General features: G+C 38.5%; 1 protein-coding gene across 6 annotated transcripts in view; it reads right to left on the reverse strand.

The window, feature by feature from the left end:
- The window catches only part of PDE7A (phosphodiesterase 7A), a 303,765-nt gene that overhangs the window by 85,819 nt on the left and 196,987 nt on the right, over positions 1-20,959 (reverse strand). Inside the window, exon 1 of one of the 6 annotated variants that reach the window (XR_012503184.1) lies at positions 19,140-20,060. The exons of 4 other annotated variants lie outside the window; for them this stretch is intronic. Coding sequence is in view for 1 of the 2 variants with exons in the window: in XM_074354955.1 (XP_074211056.1) it covers positions 19,140-19,277 (138 nt within the window). In the remaining variant the exon portion in view is untranslated. Of the gene's footprint in view, positions 1-19,139; positions 20,061-20,959 lie in introns of those variants that run through there. One more of the 6 variants, XM_074354955.1, reaches the window with a different exon arrangement.

The following is a 20,959-nucleotide window of genomic DNA, read 5'->3' on the forward strand; positions in this document are numbered from 1 at the left end:
CTACTGGGTATCACTGGTGTTGTATGTGAACCAACTGGTCCAGTTTCTAACAAGAAAAATTCTACAGGCATTTTCTTTCAGTTTAGTATTCTCTATCTAGTTCTATACTTCTGTGCTAAAAGATAAAGAGGGTGTGTTGACCTAGGGTTATGTCCCATGGTGTACTGAAGAAAAAACTGCCTAGAGGCATCACTAGGTTACTCAACAACAGTGGTGTATGATCTACTATGACAACCGATGCCCCAGGAGAAATCGAGACATTTTTTAAAGTCCTAAACAGTTGAAAACCTACCCCTGATTCTGACCATGCCATTTACCAGCTTTATACGAAGGGATCTGAATATTACCACCACTTCAAGAGGCCTACCAGAAATCCTTTACTCATCAAAGAATTAACAGTGGCCACCTTGAGATGGTATAAGGTCCTTTAAGACAGAAGTAATTGTTGCCATGGCAGGGTTCGGGACAGCACTGTGAGAAGGGGGACAAGGAAGGAGTGTGGGTAGAGCAGGAAGCTGGACTCTACAGGACTGGGTCACTGACAGGACTTCATAAAGGTTCAATGCACTTTTTACATTTGCTGAGTACCTTCTCTGTGTGAAACACTGGGCTGAACAGAGCTAAGTAAATACTGACCACTCTTAAGGAGTTCATAGTTTAATCAAACTGAAATCAGGACAGATAGGTATTCAAAGGTCAGCTGTTCCAAGAGTTAACCCTGAGCTAGAACCTTAAGGATAGAAATCAGAGTTGGTTAACAAAATCAAATAAATCAGTAGACAAAGAGCTGAAGCTCAGTGCACTCAGGAGGCAAGGAAGGTTATGGTTAAATGGGAACACAGGTATTCCACACGTACAATGGATGAACTCCAAGAACCCTTTGAAACGTTACATAGATTTTGCCATGACTTTTGTGTCTCTGTGTCTACCTCCCTGTGACATAAATAAAATCATGATCTAAAATAATAAAGTTAAAAGTAAACCTAAATAAACGTTCTAAAATTTTATTTTTATATCTTCAATGGCCTTTCTTGTATAGCCCACTTGAATCCTGCTCTAAAGTATCCTAACCAAAAAAAAAAAAAAAAAGAGAGAGAGAGAAATTGAAAAGTACCAATGTTGGGGAAATAAAAGTGGAAAGCCTTGAAAAAGTTATTAAAACTACACTTCAAATGGAAATGAGCCAAAGACAATCACAAAAATCCTTGGAGTCACTTCTGGGAAGTTTTTCTCTGAATACAAATTTGGAGCATTTTCACTGTGAAACAAAGAGAAAATGAAAATGTTGGTTCTATACCTTTCAAGTAATCTACGGGTTTACTTTTATCTTCAAATTGTCATCTTTTATGATAATATTATAAGCCACTAAAAAAATCCCTTTAAATATTTATAAGATATAAATTCTCTTCAAAATTGTAGAGATTTTTAGAAATGCTATCTAAAATGAGTTCTATTTTTCATTTTTCTTACTATAAAAGTTGAGGTATTATCACAAAATTAAAACTATTTGAGAGAGCGAGTTAAACTGTGTGCCAAATGCTTTAATAGTGAGTGTGCTGAGAAAGTGCATTCAGAAGTTCTCAAGTCATTTTCAATACACTTTCCCAGCATAAAATTTTTCCTCCAATTCCACATTCTCAGTTCTTGAAAAATACGTATCATGTCACCCTCCTTTTACCATGTATTTAAACTACAAAGAGATAATCAACAATAATGTTATTGATAATTAGCTCACAAAACTTATTTAAAAAATAAAAAAGATCTTTATCAAATTAGTATGTTGAAAACAAAAAGTTTATGTGTGAAAGAATTTAAAATACTTAATACTTCTTTAACAAAAATTTACTCCCATGATTACATTGTGAAAGAGATAAGGCTTACCAGATAAAGGCTTAGCAGTATATATAGAACATCATTTTATTAAAAAAAAAAGGCCAAAAAGGGAAGTTTGCCACACATATGACAAAAATGTTCATTATCAATATAAACCAATTCAAAAGTTTAAAATATACTAAGTTGCCAATAGAAAAATAGATAATGGATATAGAAGATAGACAGTAGGTAATTAATAAACACATTTCAAGTTTAATACCAAGAAAAATCCAAACTAAAAATATTGGCAAGGTATGAAAAGGTACTCACATGCTGCTCATGGAAATGTAAATTGGGATTATCTTTCTCTGGAAAGAGATTTGGCAATATGTTTTCATCCAGTAATTAAGAAGTAATTTCAAAATTTAGAGAAAGATTCGTATAGGAAAATTACATCACAATATTTTATTTCTGTGCAGAAAAACACTGGATAAAAATGTTCTAAAATGTTAACGGCAGTTATCTCTGGGTGGGAGACTACGGGTGCTGTTTACTTTCTTCTTTATAACAAGCATGTATTAACTTTAGTTAAAAAAGAATTCAAGTTACTTTTTAGAATTACTTTTAACAAATATCACCCAATTCTTTTTATAGAGACAAATAATAAGTATTTTCTATTTCTATTCCAAATGGACAGGGCTCCTATTCTAATTTCGGATTTTTACTTCCCACTCACCAAAAACATCATTCTCCCACAGAAGCACAGCAGAAAGGCATTCTAGTCAGAGAGATCTAAATTCAAACCCTAGAAACACATTTACAGCTGTTACTTTCTGCAAATTTTCTAAATCTTGATGTATGTCTTAAATAAGATTACATAATTTTAGGGATTAAGATAGCTCCAATACCACAGAGGGCAGCTCAGAAAGGGTATAAACATGGAGGTAGAATTTTGCAGGGAAGGAACAGGCTGGGACTATAAAAAGAAATGATGAGAATACAACTTGGCATTCCTCCCAACGAGAGTTATGGTGACATGTGATCTGACATGATAAGCATGAGACTAAGAGAGTTAAGTTTTTCATTCTTCTGTGCTAAACACTTCCGTGTGTTGTACACTAAGAACACAGAATTGAGTAGGTAAACAAGATCGCTGCTTCCTGACCACACATTCTATGGAGGCTGGTGTGGAAAGTGAGGTGGGGGCAGAAGGCAAGCAGAGACACACAAATCCAATTAGTGGTGTGTGCCACAAATCAAACAAGGTAACAGGACAGCTGGGCGACAGGTGCTTTTTAAATAGGTGGTCAGGGAAGACTCCCCTGTAAAGGGTGGGCTGAGACTTGAAGGACAGGAGCCATGGGAAGATCGTGGATCAGAAGGCAGACCGAACACAAAGTCAAAGATGGGAACAAGCCTGACAATGTTAAGACAGCAAGACAACCACTGTAAAAGGAGACGAAACAGAAGTCAGCAAGGATCGGATTTCATGGGGCCATACCATGAAAAGGAGTTTGGATTTTAATTTCACTGTGATAAGAACCCACTGATGTTCACACAGAAGCATGATCTGGTTGCATTTTAAAAACTACTTCAACCGACCTGTGGAGAGAGAATTCTAGGAACAGGATGCTACTGCAGCAACCAAGCGTACCTTCCACCAGGTAGGAGTGACAGCACGGGCGGTGGCAGAATCAAGCGGAACTCCCACAGAGGCTGATTTCAGCTCTCTCTTTCACACCAAGCAAAAGGTCTCTTGTAAAACCTTCCCTGGTTCTCCCGCTTCTGCGGCATCACATACACCCTATGAACTTCCTACACCATCCTAATGGACCACATATCAGGTGTATGGCAATTATGTATTTACATAGCTGTCTTTCCTGATGGACCGAGCCCCAAGAATGAAGGCGAGAAACATGTCTTATTTATCTTCAATATAACTGACAGAGTGCCTGGCACATAAAAAGTGCTCTATAAACATCTGAAGACTGAAAGAATGAACTAATACATTTCAAACAATCAAAGCCATTTGTATGAGTTTCCTATGGCTGCCCTAACAAAGTACCACAAACTGGGTGGCTTAAAACAACAGAGATTTATTCTCTCTCCAGTTCTGGAGGCTAGAAGTCCAAAATCAAGGTGTCCACAGGGCTGTGCTCCCCCTGAAGGCTTTAGGGAAGAATCCTTTCCTGCCTCTTAGTAGTTTCTGGTGTACCCCAGCATCCTTGGGGTTCCTGGCTTGTAACTACATCACTCCAATCTCTGCTCCATCTTCACCTGGTCTTTTTCCTTGTCTGTGTCAGAGTCTCTGCGTATTCTCCCCTCTTCTTGTAAAGACTTCCCTTGGGGCCTGTCCTAATCCCATATGACCTCATCTTAATTATACCTGCAGAGATCCTTGTTCCAAATAGGGTCACATTCTATGGTTCCAAGTAGACGTGAATTTTTGGTAGACACTATTCAACCCATTACACCTTTTAACACCAGAATGCATTGCCTTATAAAGTGGTAACTTTCTTATTCCAAATATGTTCAAGCAAAAACTGAGTAGCCAAAATCAGACTGTTCAACAGAAGAGATTTGCAGATTGCTCTATGTGTCCTTTAATCTCTTTGGTTTCAGTTTACTCATCTGGATGTTGATGGAGCTGATTTCTATAGTCTCTCCTAACACTTATGTTCTATGATTCCAGGTCATAAATATTCTTGAAGACGTTTTATGTTCTGTAAATATGTTATAATAATATAGACACCCTCTATATTAAGTTACATGTAATTTAATTATAACAGAAAGCTTGCCTTCTTAGCTCTGCAATAGGCAAAATATTTTTTATAAACTGTCACCAAACTCACTTCATTTTTCCATTAACAATATAGTGCATTCCTCCATACATCAAACCGCTATACTTCCATTTTGAATACCTACTATGTGCCAGTGAATAACCCACTTCTGACCCACCTATTTACGCTTATTAAATTATCAGGCAACTAGACTTCAGTTTCTTCATAATTTTATTTCTACTTAAATGACATTTAGAATTATCAATTCTCCCTATAGCCAAGTTTAAAAGATTCTTCTGATTACAAAAATGACATACTTGTATTACTTTTCTTAAAATCCACAAAAGTACAAAGATAGTAAAAATTACCATAAATTCCACTACCCAAAGACAGCCACTGTTAACATTTTGCTGAGCAATCTTCCAGACTTGTATGTATTCATAAACTGGTGTATACAATATCCTCCGTGTTTTTATTCACAAACACAGGTGTTACGTAGAAAGTTACATTAATAGGCTAAAACACATGCCACTTTGCAGCTAGTATTTTCCCCATTCAAATGGTTATGTATACCTCTCAAAGACAAATATGGATCCACTGCACTATTTTACTGACTGTAGAGTTTTGTGCTGAACTAAAACACCATATTTTAACCAATGCGCCATTGATGAGCACTGAAATAATCTAATTATCCATCATTATCAGTGCTGCAAATTGTTACCAAAAAAAATCTACGCACATATAGCTTAGCAAAGTTTTGCAACTGCACTTTTGCCAGGACTGCAGAAGGGGTAGTACTCACATTTAAAATTTTGATTAGTATAATAAAGACCTACTGTCCTCTCAATGCATTGAATCAAATGATGTTCCCAGCTCCATTTACAAGAAGAATTATTTTCTCACACCCTGTGAACATCGGGTTTTGTCAGTCTTTGCCAATAGGAAAATGTTCCTCCTCCCAAGTTTTGTTTTTTTTGGTTTTTGTTTTTTTGCATTTTCTTTATTACTAGCAAAGCTGAATCTGTTTTCCTACATTTGTATTTCTTTTGGGAACTGAGTGAGTCTTCTGATAACTTTCTACTGAGTACTCTTAATTTTTTTCCTATGTATCTTACTTACAGTGCACTGTTAAAACTAAAGAATCCTTCAAGGACTAAGACCACCCATCACTCCTTTTCAACACCATACTGGAACTCCTAGCTAATGCAATCAGACAAGAAAAGGAAACAAAAGGTATACAGATTAGAAAGAAAAACAAAAAACTGTCTTTGTTCACATATGACATGATCATTTATGCAGAAAATCAGAAAAAAAAAAAAAGACAAAAACCCTTCTGGAACAATAAGTGATTACAGCAAGGTTAATATACAAAGTCAATTGCTTTCCTATGTGCAATCAATGAACAAGCAGAATTTAAAATTAAAAACACAATTCCATTTACATTAGTACTCCCCAAAATGAAAAACTGAGGCATAAATACGTACAAGATCTGTAGGTGGAAAATTACAAAACCTGGATGAACCAAATAAAACAACTAAGTAAACAGAGAAATATTCCATGTTCATGGACAATTCAATATTGTCAAAATGTCAATTCTTCAGAAATTCATCTATAAATTCAATGGAATCCCAAACAAAATCCTAGCAAGTTATCTTGGGGATACTGACAAACTGATTCTAAAGTTTATATGGAGAGGCAAAAGGCCTAGAATAGCCAACTCGATATTGAGGGAGAAGGTCAAAGTCAGAGGACTGACACTACCCAACTTCTAGACTTACTATGAAGTTATAGTAATTTAGACAGTATGATACTGATGAAAAGAATAGACAAACAGATCAATGGAACAGAATGGAGAGCCCAGAAATAGAGCCACAGAAATATAGTTATCTGCTCTTTGACAACAGAGCAAAGATATTCTGGAGCAAAGATAGTCTCTTCAACAAATAGTGTTGGAACAACTGAACATCTTCATGCAAAAATGAATCTAGACAAAGACTTTACATCCTTCACAAAAATTAACTCAAAACGATTACAGACCAAAACATAAAAGACAAAACTATAAAACTCCTAGAAGAAAATATAGGAAAAAATGTAGGTGACCTTGGGTATGGTGATGACTTTTTAGATACAACGCAAAAGGCAAAATCCATGGGAAAAAAATAAGCTGGACTTCATTAAATTTAAAAACGTCTGCTCTACAAAACACAATGTCATGAGAATGAGAAGACAGCCACGAACTGGGAGAAAATATATGCAAAAGAGACATCTTATAAAGAAATATATAAAGAACTCTTAAGAGTCAACAATAAGGAAACAAAAAACTCAATTAAAAATTGAGCCTAAGACCTTAACAGACACTTCACCACAGAAGGTATACAGACAGCAAAAAGCATATGAAAAGATGTCATCAGGAAAATGTAAATTAAAACAACAATGAAATACCACTACAGACCTATTAGAATGGCTAAAATCCAGAACACTGACATCAAATGTTGGTTGATAGTATGGAGCAACAGGAATTCTCATTCATTGCTTCATTGCTGATGGGAATATAAAATGGTACAGTCACTTTGGAATATAGTTTTGTGGTTTCTTACAAAACTAAACATACTTTTATTAATATGATCCTGCAAACACACTCCTTAGACATTTACCCAAAGGAACTGAAAACATGTCTACACAAAAAACTGCAGATGTTTGCAGCAGCTTTACTCATGACACCCAAACTTGGAAACAGCTAACAGACGTCCTTCAGTAGGTGAATGGATACACTGTAATACAACCAGATAATGTAACAGTATTCAGTGCTAAAAAGAAATGAGTTACCAAATCATGGGAAAAACATGGAGGAATTTTAAATGCATATTACACAGTGAAAGAAGCCAATGTGAAAAGGCTAACGATGATATGAATCCAATTATAGGACATTCTAGAGAAGGCAAAACTATGGACAGTATAAAGATCAGTGGTTGTTGGGGACTGGGGAGATAAAGATAATTATGTGGAGCACAGAGGATTTTTAGGGCAGTACAAGTTCCCTGTATGATAGTATAATAATGGATACATGTCATTATACATTTGTCCAAGCTCACGGACTGTACAATACCAAGAGTGACCCCTAATGTATAGTTTGGAATTTGCATGATTATGATATACTAATGTAGGTTCATCAATTGTAACAAATGTACCACTTTGGTGGGGGGATGTTGACAATGGGGGAGGCTGTGTTATGTGTGGGGACAGGAGATACAGGAGAAATCTCTGTACATTCCTCTTAATTTTACTGTGAACATAAAATTGCTCTTAAAAAACAAAGTCTTTTTTAAAAATTTGCTTTCTAGAATAACGTCATTGTTTTTCTTTAAAAAATAGGTTCACTATTAAGAATTCAAGCAAAAAGTAAAATGAACTAAAAACAAAAATTCCACCATCCACCCTTCCATACATAAATGACTAGAGTGAGAGCTCTTTGTAAATCAAGCATATTCTTTTAGTCACTAAAATTCTTTTATTCACTGAAGTGGAAGAAAAAGGTTTATTCCTAAATTTTAAAATATAGGTAAAATATGTTTCTTTATGAAAGGTTTTTCCTGCTAAGCTGCACATTAATCACATTTTAACAAATTAAATGGTCCAACAGGCCCAATACACTTTCAGTAATAGTTTTGCTTTATCTCTGACCATATTTTAAATAGAAGTAATTTAGAATTTTAAAAATTGAGTGTTTTTTCTCTAACTTATCCAAATAATCACTGGTGTAGAAGAATCCTGCTCAAAGGAATAATGTTCAGTTAAGAAAGACTGCAACTTAAGGAAATCCTAAAGATCAATCCTTTTGTAAGAAAGTCAGAGTATAGTGAGAAAAGCAACAGATTAAAAGTTGGAAGAACCAAGTTTAAAACTCTAACTTCTCCACTTTCTGTGTAATCTCGGAGAAAACACTCGATCTTTCTGAGTCTTAACTATCAAATCTTTAAAATGTTGAAGATGAATTAAATTACTGATAGGGTCCCTTTCAAGCATTAATACTCTGATTCCATTCTCAAAGAAGATCTAGAGTAATTAAGTATGGAGACCAGGGATTAGGAGCAATCAAAAACCTGATAAAAACTGATATATAAGGTACTATTTCTGCATACCTTGGAAAAACAGTAAAATACAGCAATAAGGTAATAATAAGGTAGAATACAATAAACAGTGGTCTACAAGCAGGGTCATGAATACATACCCTGGGGAGCACACAGGCCTGGAGAGTTTCAGAGGAACTGATTTCTAGGTTCTCAATTTTCATATGTACAATTTTCTAGAACCATTCTGCTGACACACGTCAGTTTTCATCTACCTCCTCTCCCCGTCTGCTGTAGATAACTCTCAACACTTCCTGAAACTTACTGTGGAGCTGGGGTCTAACGACAGCTGAAGAGCCAAAAAAAGAGTTTAAAATATTTATGCTGAGAAAATTAACTGCTCTCCAGACTGGGTATCTGGAGGGGAAAAAAAATCTTTTTTTCAAGTCAAGAGGTCACTAATTCTTACTTTCATGAAAATGTAAGGAGAATCAAATTCAGCTGCTACATAAGAAAGCATTAAAAATATTTTTGATTATGGATTACTTTGCTGTCAGCTCAAAAGAATGAGTGATAATGTTAAAATAAATGGCACTTTTTATTACCATCTACTACACTTGTGAATGAGACTTCTCAATTCTTTCACTATTAAAGTAAAACTAGAAGAGAATGTAGAACCCCATCTTCTAATACTATTTATAAATGGACAAAATATAAATATTTATAATTTAAAGTAAATAAAATGCATTTCCAATAGAATTTTACTATTTAATATTTACTAAATTTTATAACTCATATGTGCTGTTTTAATTGCATACTGGCTATCGTATTGATAACTCAATCCGAAATAAACGTGACATAGCCTTACATCACAGGAAATTTTAAATGTTTTAAGTTATAATGGTTTTTGCATAGAACTATGAAGAATTGGGTGACACTGCTAAAATAAAGCACTTTATATTCCCATCTACTAAATTTGTGAGTGAATTTACTTTTGTTATAGGTAAATATGATAGACTGATAAAATACTTTCAAGTATTAAAGAATACATTAGGATAAGAACATGTAGAGACAGTTAAACAGAAATGGGTTCAAAAAGACAAATAAGGAATGTTAAAATTCTGACTGAGCTTGTTCACATTTTATTATAATGGATGATGGGGGATATCAAAGTGTTAAAATTCCCCTGGATATATTTAAATCTGTGATTTAAGTAATATACCAAAATTTACATCATTTACAAATACTGAAACTTAAGACGAAAAATTCTAGATGTGTAAGAAGGTATATATAGTTTTTTCCCCAAGTTTTTTGAAGGGATATATGAAAAAAAAAGTCTGAAAACCCTTGTAGTTGAAGTCAGAATATATCACCACCCTCCCCCAACCCTCCACACACATGCAGGAGAGAAGAAAAACAAAACCTGCCTCCTCTTCCTTTTGTATTTTTTGTTACTAGCTTCACGATTTACCTGGTTTCCCAAATTAAGAAGGTGGAAATTGGGGTGGGGGGTATTTTTGTTTTTGTTTTGTTTTAACCTCTCAAATCAAATCAGGAACTTGGACCCAACTCCTGACTTTTCTGTCTCTGTTCCTTCCACCACTGCCATTGTTTAAGATCTCTTAAAGGGCTGTCGTCTTTAAAACAGAAACTATACTTAAATTTACTTTCCAACATCTCCCAAGGAAACTGCTTCATAATTATCAGAGCTATACAAAAATACCTGTCATGCATATGACTGAGTTACCCAAATAATTAGAGAATCATGAAGTTGGAAGGAACTAGAAGAGTCAAAATCCTTGACAATATCCTTGTCCAAGTATCTTTTGTGAATTTACAATCTCATGAGGCAGCCTACTTCCTCTCTGGGCATCTCTGTCAGAGATCTGGGCCAAAATACAGCTTGTTTGACTTTTTCTAGGATTACTGCAGTTAAAAAGAAGATCCACGTTAAAAGAACACTGGTAAAATTACACAAAATTCTAAACAAAAAGTTAAAAATTACTTATACTTTCACCACCCAGAATTAGCTTCAGTTAGCATTTTGGGATACATCTGGCTTCTTTTTCCTTCTGCAAGCATGTATGGTGTGTGGATATGTATATATTCTGTGATTTACTTTTAAACAAAATTGAGATAAAAATCAGTAGATATCCAGAGGTTTTTTGGTTTGTTCTTTTACTCAATGTTGTTTAAGGAATTCTTCATGCAATTAAATATTCTTCAAATTCTTCAAAGTATTTTAGTGGGTACATAATTCAGAAACATTAAGAAATACTAAAATTTCTTTAGCCGTTTGTAAACCATTTATATTAGGTATACTTTAAATTCTTCAAAGCATTTTAGTGGCCACACATTATAAAACTAAATGCTATATATTCAAAATAAGAAATACTATAATATGTTTAACCATCTGTAAATTATTTATCTTAAATTTTTCAGTGATAAATACATGTTGAATATCCTTAAGATTAATCTTTATCTACATTTCCAGTTATTTGCTCAGCATAGAGCCCCAAAAGTAAATTATCAGGCAAAAGTATTCGTTTCCTAAGTATTAATTTTTTTATTCAATTGCCAAATTACTTTTCAGAAAACTTACAACAATTTAGACCCTACTAGCAGTGCGTAAGTATGCTCTTCAGGCACTTCTGTAACCTTACTTGTTAAAAATTTATCTGAGAGCAAAAATCAGTATCATTCTTTTTAACACGCACTTCTTTTATTACTAGACTGGTTAAACACAAGATCTCCCTTTCTATTTCTATTGTTTTTACCTAGTGGTCCTTATCTACCCCGAGGTAACATCCTTCTCCCATGCAGTGAGAGGAAGAGAACACACCGGCTTTAGGGTCAGAATGACCCAGAGTTACTCCACTCCCTACTTGGGTTACCTCGGACAAGTAACAACTTTAAATTTGCATCTCCTCCCGTATATTAGCGACTGACCCCACAGCAGGAACAGGGTATAGCAACTGAGAACGTACAGCCAAACAAAACCTAAATTAACCCTCTTCCCCTTCCTCTCCTTCTCATGGCAATCCTTCAAATATTCAAAGCAATGCTCTATCATCTTTCCTCAACACTCCCCCTACCCTCCATTCTTCACACCTCCTGGCCCAAATCGTGAATCTTTTATTCTCCAAACTGAATGTCTCCAATGTCTTCAGTCACAGATCAAACAATATGGCTTCAAATTACCTCACCACCCTGGTCACTGTCTTTAGGGTACGATTTAGCTTAATCATGTCCTCCTAGAATGTGGCATCTAGAACAAAATACTCCAGATAGGATTTGAAAAGACCAGAGTGAAGGCTATCACCTCAACTAATCACCTCAAATCATCAAATTTGTTTTCTTTATCTAGATCCATGAGCCAACAAAATCTATAATCCATAAACCTAAAAGCCTAACTATATTCCACTCACCTTCTCCAGTGAGGCAGGCCAGTCTGAAAGTAAGGGTGTGGAATGTGACAGGCTCTTCTCCAAGATCTTGCCCGATGCCTCAGGCAAGCGATTTAATGTCTCTAAGCTCAATTGACTTACTCTCTGGTAAAAATGGGAGCACTATCAATTATCTCATAAAGTAAAGGTTAAAAACATCAACTACAGTATCTGGCAGGTAGGAGGTACTCAAAAGTGGAAACAATTATAATTAATACTGAAGCAAAACTACTGATCTTTATTCAGCACTGTTTGCCAAGTACTTTACACGGTCCTGAACTAGAGCTGGTCTACTCAAAACTCCAAGAAACAGAGTAGGCTTTACAGAAATTTAATTATTCAACTAACAATTTATTTTCTTTCCCAAATTATGCCCTGCCTTTGTCCTCTCCTTCTCCTTCTAGCCATCATCTTCAGAAAATGAAGAGCCATCTCTACCAGCAGGTGGAGGCATGGAGCAGTAGTCCAAAATTCCTGCTCAAAATTGTACCGTATATCACAGGGAATATTCAATTTCTTATAGTAACATGTAATGGAAAAGAATCTGAAGAGAAAATACGTATGTATGTAGAACTGAATCACTCTGCTGTACACCTGAAACTAACACTGTAAATCAATCACACTTCAATGAAAAAATTGTTTTTAATTATTAGCAGGAGATACCCTTCTGTCAACCACAAGATCCCTTCAGAAGGTTTCCCGCCAGCAGGCAAAATGAAGCCCAACCCGCAAACTGAGAAGGCTCACCTCCAAATGCAATTTCTGTTCCTTTCCTCAGACACTGATCACATGAGCACTTACACCTGAATGCAACCATGCAAAAGTATCATTTATTTGTGAATAAACTGCTGAAAGGCACATTTGGCAACTGTGTACAAACTTAACAAAGTCTATGCTACTTCCAGGCAAGAACAGGCCACTTAAATGTGAAAGAGAATAAACACTCAATTTTCTCTCAATTCAAATTAATCATAAAACATGAGCATTCTGTAACCAGAATAAAAAAGTTCTGATCTGTTCTTAAGTTAGAAGATTAAAAGTTAATTGTTGAAGTTTTCTGGAGTGGCCAGAGGGAATATAAGAATGTCCAGGTCTGAAAAGATCTTTAGTCGAGACTTCTAACAAAATTATAGAAATTTTACATAAACACAAATAAATGTGATACACACACAGTCTTTAGTACAGAAAAATAAAAATTAAATTTCTTAAGAGGATCTGCATGCAATAAGGGATCTTTATCATCTGAATTTCCTAGGTGTCTTTATGACTATTAATGATCCCAGACAAAAACTTTGAGTTAAACTAAGCTTTGTCCACTTCCCTTTCTTCAGCTCTCCTCTTCCCAAACTTGTCTCTGTACCATCCCCAGTAAAAAAGACAATTCTCTAAAACTGCTTGGATCCTTTTGAAAAGAAAGGAAAAAGGGAATGGAGGGAGTGAGGGAGGGAAAGGGAAACGAAGAACTGAAATTCACACTGTTAGTATTAGCAGAAGTCTCATGAAATCGCCTTAGAGAGAATGGATGGTACCAACCTCTCCCTCTTTCCAACCAAAGTGAGCTCCCTAATCTTCCTAACTCCTGTAAAGAGCTTAATATTTTACCTCTTGGAGGACCTTTGTGTTTAAAAAAGAATTTTTGAGTAGACAGTATGTACAACTGACGGAATTCTAGGCACAGCAACAAAGCAGCAAAATCTGGGCATAGGTCTAAAACTTCTCAGATCACATGCCACGGGCTAATGCATTCCTGATGACAGCTTATAAACCAGTAATTTGAACATCTACTCCTCAGTCAGAACTACAGCCCAAATACGCTATAAATTTACATTAATATTATGTTTGAGCATATATTTGAAGTATAGTATAAATACGTACTTGTTCAGAGGTAAAAGCCGAAACATGGCAGTACTGCATTTAAACCAAAGAATGAAGCATTTCTGAAAACAGAAAAGATGAAACTAAGGTCCCAAGAAAACAAGAGTCTTGGGAGTGGGCAGGGAGGACGGTCTCGGGAACAGGCCCACTCCGGTCCACAACTGTTCACACCACCCGCTGTACTGGCTTTGGCACCCAGGTTTGTGAAGAGGCGACTACTAGAGCAACAACATTTGGAATAATGCACACTTACAAGCTGATGTTAGATCGCTGATGTTAGGTATAAAGAGCCCTCATAAGCAAGCACAGGATATGCAAATGAAGTGTCACAAAAGAGGAAACACAAACGCACAAAAAACACTTCAGAAAGTGATCACTCTTGTTTACTGTCAAGTGAAAACAAACTCAGTGTATCACAGCACATCTATGAAAGTAGTAAAACATTTATATAAATGTTTATAAAATATTTATAAAATCTTTATTTACATAGTATTTATTCTGATTTAATACTGTAAGAATGGTGATGAAAGTTACGATCATTCATCTTGGTACTGTAAAAGAACAGAAAATTCTAGAAAGTCAAAAGTTACTTCTTGACCCAATCTAGGGATTCCACTCTAAAGGCCTCATCAGATTTGCATGAAGGTATTCAATACAGTTTTTGCAGACAACAGCAAGAATCTGAAAGGAGCTCTAATGTTCAGCACCTGGAGCATGTGCTACTGACAGGTCAACATGATATCACTACTAGTGACCATTAAGTACAACCATACACCTGCTCTGCCAGTACAGTACCCACCAGCCATATGCAGCTATTCAAATAAAACTGAATTTAAAATTCCTCAGTCAAAACTAGCCACATTTCAAGTGCTCACTTAGCTGCACAGGACTAGTGACTATTATGTCAGACACTGCGGAGAACATTTCCATCATCACAGAAAGTTCTATCGACAGGGTTGATCTACATGGCTACCTGCGCCATCCTCTCTCCGTCTCCCACTACATGCACCCATTTACCTAGAAACATCTATTTAACCTCAGGCCTTGGCCTAAGGTTCAACTACTACGTGAGACTTTCCCTGATTTACCCAGGAAATTTAGGTACACCTTCTCGCAGTCTCATTACACCTTGGTAACTCCAATAAAAATTATCACATGTAATCATACCATTCCCCCCACCACAATCCTGTAAGCTTCCTGAAGGGGGAACCAACTTGTATCCAAGGGGCCTTGAACTGTTCTGGCACATACAGGACCTTAATAGTTTGTCACATACTAAGAACACTGCTAAAGACAACAGACATGTACGCTACAACCACAGTTAAAAATGTTTATGTATAAGGAAAGCAACCCACCAAAGAAACACTTGGTTAGGTTGGCAGGCTCACAAGTGATTTTTTTTTACATTTTCTCAGAACCTAATAGAAGGAGCCTCATTCACAGAAGGTGTTCAGTAAATATTTGTGGAATAGTTTCTGAATTAAAAAAAAAAAAAAGACACCAAGAATGAACTCTAATGTAAACTATGGACTCTGGGTGATAATGATGTGTCAACACAGGTTCAGCAATTGTAACAAATGTACTGCTCAGGTTGGGGATTCTGATGATGGGGAAGGTTACGCATGTACGGGGTCAGGGGGTATATGGGAAATCTCTGCACATTCTACTCAGTGGTGCTGTGAACCTATAACTGCTCTAAAAAAATTAAATCTATTTAGAAAAAATATATATAGATGCTAAATTAGAAATCAAATTTAGTTCGTTATTAAAAGCATATGTTTACATGTTAGATTCCAACATTTGTTCAATAAAAATGTATATCATACATTTATGATAAATCTTAAAAATTAAACCTCAAATTTCTAACCCAGATAAGATTTGTTTCCAGTGTAGAGGAAATCCGACTGAAATAATCCCAGGTGCACTACTTTGTTGTGCCATCCATACACTAACTCAACTTCCACGCTTAATTAGCACCTATCTATGCAAAGCACTGTGTGTGAACAAGATAAGTTCTGCTCTCACAATGTTTTCTTCCAAATAAGAACTGTATTCTGCAAGATAAATGTTTCAACTCAGTAATCAACAATAGATACCCCCAAATGGCAAAAACACTCTTCTTTTATTATCCTCATTTTAAAAATAATTTTAAAAATTCATATTAACCATTTGAGAAAGTAGTACATAACTTGGTTTAAAACAAAAAAATGAATGCCTCATTTACTTGGCATCCTTGAGAAAGCTGGTGTTCCACATAAATGAATTTTCCAGATAACTGATGCTTGTCCATTTAAGCACCAACACTTAAACTGACCTGGAGATCTTTTTCTTTTTTTTAGTATAAATCTTTTAACTGTTAAAAAACAGACTCTATTAAACATTATTTTGACTAATGTCAAAAACATTACTGTGTTGTACTCAAGCCCCTAAACTGTATGTCTTTTTGAAAGCTGCCAGCTTTGAAGAGTGTTTCTTTTGATCCCAGGCTTTTGGTGTATCAGCTGTCAACTTTTGCTGCTATCAGTATGAACCTGACTCTAGCAGTCTCCCATCCCCCTTCAAATTTACTGCTACTTGGAAAACAAGTTTGTCAGACTTTTGCCTAAAACATACAGGCTCTGAGAGGATCTCCAAATCTATTTTGGTTGCTCAGAGTCTTCTGCTTATTTCCTGAATCTGCTAAAGTCTGCAGTTACAAATTCCAAACCAAGTTTTGGAGAAATGAGTTACTGCTGAACCTCAGTGAAAGTCCTTACCTTATTTCCTATCTTAAGCCAATGCTCAGTCAAAGATGACTTCATTACCTATTCACTCACTCAACAAATACATATTAAGTACCTACTATGAACGGGGCTCCAATATTATGATGAAATAAAAAACTGAAAAGATTGCTAGTTTTGAACACACTTTAAAATAGAAAGACTCTAATAAAAATAACTGTTCTACTTCGTGCTTAAAGAAAAAAAGAAAGAAAAAGAAAAATGAGGTTTTTTTAAGTCTTTTAAATGAAACTAGAAGACCACCTAAACTATTTATAATTCCTGTAGATTTAGACTTAGGAACTGATAATTCAAGGGCAAAGAAAGCTTTTGATTTAACCAAATATTTATTTTACAGAGCTCTGAATAAGTTTCCAAGATTTTTCTACCTCTTTTTTGTCTATTACAAATTTCCATTTGGCCCTAAAGAAATCACTAGCAACATGTATGTCAGTACTAAATGATAAGCAAAGTCTTGATAATGATAAATATACCCATTCAGCATCATGGTAAGTTTACCATCATTTTAATGCTGAGTATCACTGATTTGAAAAGAAGTGTTAATTTAGGAAAATTCCTGCTCAAATTTTCAGAAGTTCCTATATACTTCACTCTGGGATACAAAAAAATTTTTTTTAAGTTTTAAGAGTTAGTAAACTATGGTGTGACTCTACAATATTTGCTTTATCTGCTACAATCTTATTTTTTAAATTCCATTACCCATTTAAATTTAAGACTAGGAAATAAGTCAAGAAGGAGTGGGGCTTAAAATTGGTCTCTGTGGATTAATTAAGACATCAAGTAAAACCCCTGGCATCAGCCTTACTTGTTCTAATTCCCTTGGAATCTCCCAACTCATTCATTTTCTCCTCGGGGAGCACAAGTAACCTTATTCATGTTTTATAATTTTACAAATGACTAGCGATTGCCTTTAATATTGAGAAAGAGCCAGAAATGGGTATTAGTCATGTGCTGCTGATATGAGAAAGTAAAATAACATTGAGAAATGAAAAAAGTTACTACCATTAAAAACCTTTTCAGCAGTGCATTAGTATCTCTTCAACATTAATTCTGGAACCTGAAAATGCTTTAAGCAGTACTATAAAGACAGATCACTGACCTAACTTTCAAAATAACTATGCAGTATTATTTTTAAATGCCACTTAATATTATAATAATGTTTACAAGTTGGCTCTGACCTTATTAGCATACCACCTTGTCCTGTGAAAGAAGTCTGATTTTAAATAAAAACAACTCAGAGAAACCCAAATACAGGCTTTTGCTCTCTCTCTACAATGTAGGCGAAGCAGCAAATGACAAATACTTACTGGACACACCTGTTATAAGAAAAATCTCTACCAGGTGCCATCTACACCAGCATTTAAAAAAAAAACAAACAGATCGGGCTCAAGATATTTACAATATTATTGGAGAGAAGAAATATACTCCCATAAAAATGCTAATATTAATCAACAGGAAAAATAAATACATTTGATATTAAAAGGGATCATGAACATGTAACGTTCTGGCAGCAGAAATGGAGGGCACTCAGTTCAAATGCAAACAAAACAAAATTCTTTTCGCCTATTTTAAATCTGGCAATCAACATCAGCCAGAGCTAAGGCGCTGGGCCAACAGCATCACCACAGAAAAAAACTCGAAATTCTCAGGAGCAACTGGTATTGGACCATTCAAAACAAAGTCTTCCTGTGAGTGCTCCATCAGTAGTTTTTCTCTTAAAATCTGTTTATCAAATTAAAAACAAAACTGATTCCTGGTTATCAACTTTACGGAAACCGAAGCTTCAAGGAAGCATTCTCGATACTTGATTCTTTGATACCACTCAGGGTCCATCCACACAATCGAAGGAGTCGGGGACAAGAGCAACCGAGAACTGGCCTATTGTTCGGAGAACCGCAGGACCAACCGAGCACCACGGGGCGCGCGGGAGCTGGGGAAGGCGAGGCTCGAACCCCGCACGGGTGTGCGTGCGTGTGTGCATGCGGGGGGCGGGGGAGACAGGTGTGCCCAGGACCACAACTGAGGAAAAGAGGCCCAACTTCTAGACTGAGACGTCGAGAAACGGAGGAAGACAAAGTCATTCCTGAATCTTAAGCCGCTGAGCACGGAGAGGGGCGGGCCTGAGGAGAGTCTTAAGGACTCCCAGAACCCACCCGTGTCTGGGCTTGGGGAGGCCGGGGGTCTGAAGGTGTACCGCCCCAACGGTAAAAGAAAAGGCTCTCAAACCGAGGGGCCAGCCTAGAAATCGCCAAACAATGGGCAATGCTGGGTCTGGGGTGAAAGGCGGGGGTGGGGGGTGTTGTCGAGGAGCTGAAGCGCGGCGGGAGGGAAACAAAAGAGAAAAGCCCCCAAGTGTGGGTCCCCGGAGGCGGCGTTTACCTGTGAGAGCTGCCGGGGATTGGGGCAGCCGAAGAGCGCGGAGCTGGAGCTGAAGCTGATGGCTCCTCGGCGGCTGAGGACGTGCTGGGGGACCGGCCTGTCCAGGGGCAGCACCGGCAGCTGGTAACATACTTCCATTGAATAAGCCCGCCCTGCCCCCGCGCGGCGCCCGCCCTGCCGCGGCCGCCGGCCCCTGCGTTGGTAAGGGGCCGCGGCTCGGGGGCGCCAGGCCGAGGCGGGGGCAGGGCGGGCGAGCGGCGACCCCGGGCCGGGAAGCCGCGCTCACGCCTCCCCCAACCCAACACTCCGGTCGGGCAGCCGGCGGGAAGGCGCTGCGGCGGCCGCCGCGACAGTTACGAGGACCACCGCGCGCCCGGCTTCGGGGTGCAAGCGGGGGCAGCACAGGCAAAGTAAGAGGGGGGAGTCGGGCGCCCCAAGACTCTTCGGCCGAGAGGAGAGGATCCGGGAGGAGCGGAACAAGGACAGAGTAAAGCGGTGCAAGAAAAAACGCTGGAGGCACGGCGAGACCCAAAGCACGCGGGGCTCGGGTGCAGCCACCAGCTCCGGCCGCCGCCGCCGCGGTCCTGCCCCTCCCCTCCCCCGGAGCCTGACTTCACTCCGCCGCCGGCGCGAGCCCGGCGTAATTCACACTTTGCAGCCGCGGACCCTGCGCCAACCACGGCCGCCGCCACCGTGACGTCACGACGCCGCGCCGCAGGCCCCGCGCCTCGCGCCGCCGCAGCGCCCAGGGAGACCCGCTAGCGGCCAGGGGGTCGAGTCGCTCTCCTCCTGTGCGGCACCCTGGAGCTCTGTCACCGTCTCCTCCCGCCAACTCTGTCCTCCTTCCCTTCCAATCCTCATCTTGCTGCACCCCCAGCTCTCCACCTCTCTGCCCCCGACCCGAGGCGCGTGCGCATGAGGCCCCACCGTTTGGGGACATTCCCCTTATCGCTAAACTCTGGCTTTGCGGCGCGCGGAGGGAGGGTGGTGGGGTCAGCCTACGCGAGAGGCGCGATTCCGGCCTTTCCACCCCAGAAACCCGAAGCACTCGGCCCACTCGCAGCGCTTAGCCCTGACCGCGGGGTCACCGCTGTGTTTCCCTCCTTGAATTCCCATTCTTGGGCTTCGCTCGGAACCGCTGCGGCAGTGACGTCAGCGGGCCGCGCGGGCACCGTCTTTCCCGCTACGTCACTGCCAGCCCCTTGGCGGGGTCGGGCTCCGGCGCTCCCCTGACAGGTGCGGGCCCCGGGGCTGTCCCACGCAGAGGGGCTAAGAGCGGGGCCAAGAATGCGGGCTTGAGGAGTGGGCGAGGTGTTGGAGGGAAAACACCGAGCCTGAGAAAGAAGAAGTGAGAGTATGCTCTGGAAAAAATGAGAAAGAAAGGATGAAAATGAGAAGACAAAGAGGGGAAGGAGACTGCATGCCCTTTTACCAAAAATGATTTATTTTCTTGGCTTTCATTTCTACAAGACAGGGAAAAGTAAAGAACTCTTGACCTGGTTTGTAAACTGGATATGTAATTTGCAGGTTCATTTGTCACATTTCTCCTGAAACTGTCAAAAGCTTTTCAGCTGCAACCCTTTGTTTCAAATGCATCCCAGCCTCTGGGACGTCAGCCTGAACAAGCTTTCCCCTGCTGGCGAAATTGCTGATCTGGCTCTGGTCTCCAGGTACCTACCCTTCTTCCACTTATGTGTTAGGACCAGCCACTGGCAAGGTGACAGGTCCTGGAGTGTTCTGCATAGCCAGTATCGGATGAGATCAGGTATCATGTGTTCATGATCCCTTAAATCAACGGAAGTCTGCAAGACCTTTTATCA

This window comes from Camelus bactrianus, chromosome 29 (genome assembly GCF_048773025.1).
Source record: "Camelus bactrianus isolate YW-2024 breed Bactrian camel chromosome 29, ASM4877302v1, whole genome shotgun sequence".
Lineage (NCBI taxonomy): Eukaryota > Metazoa > Chordata > Mammalia > Artiodactyla > Camelidae > Camelus > Camelus bactrianus.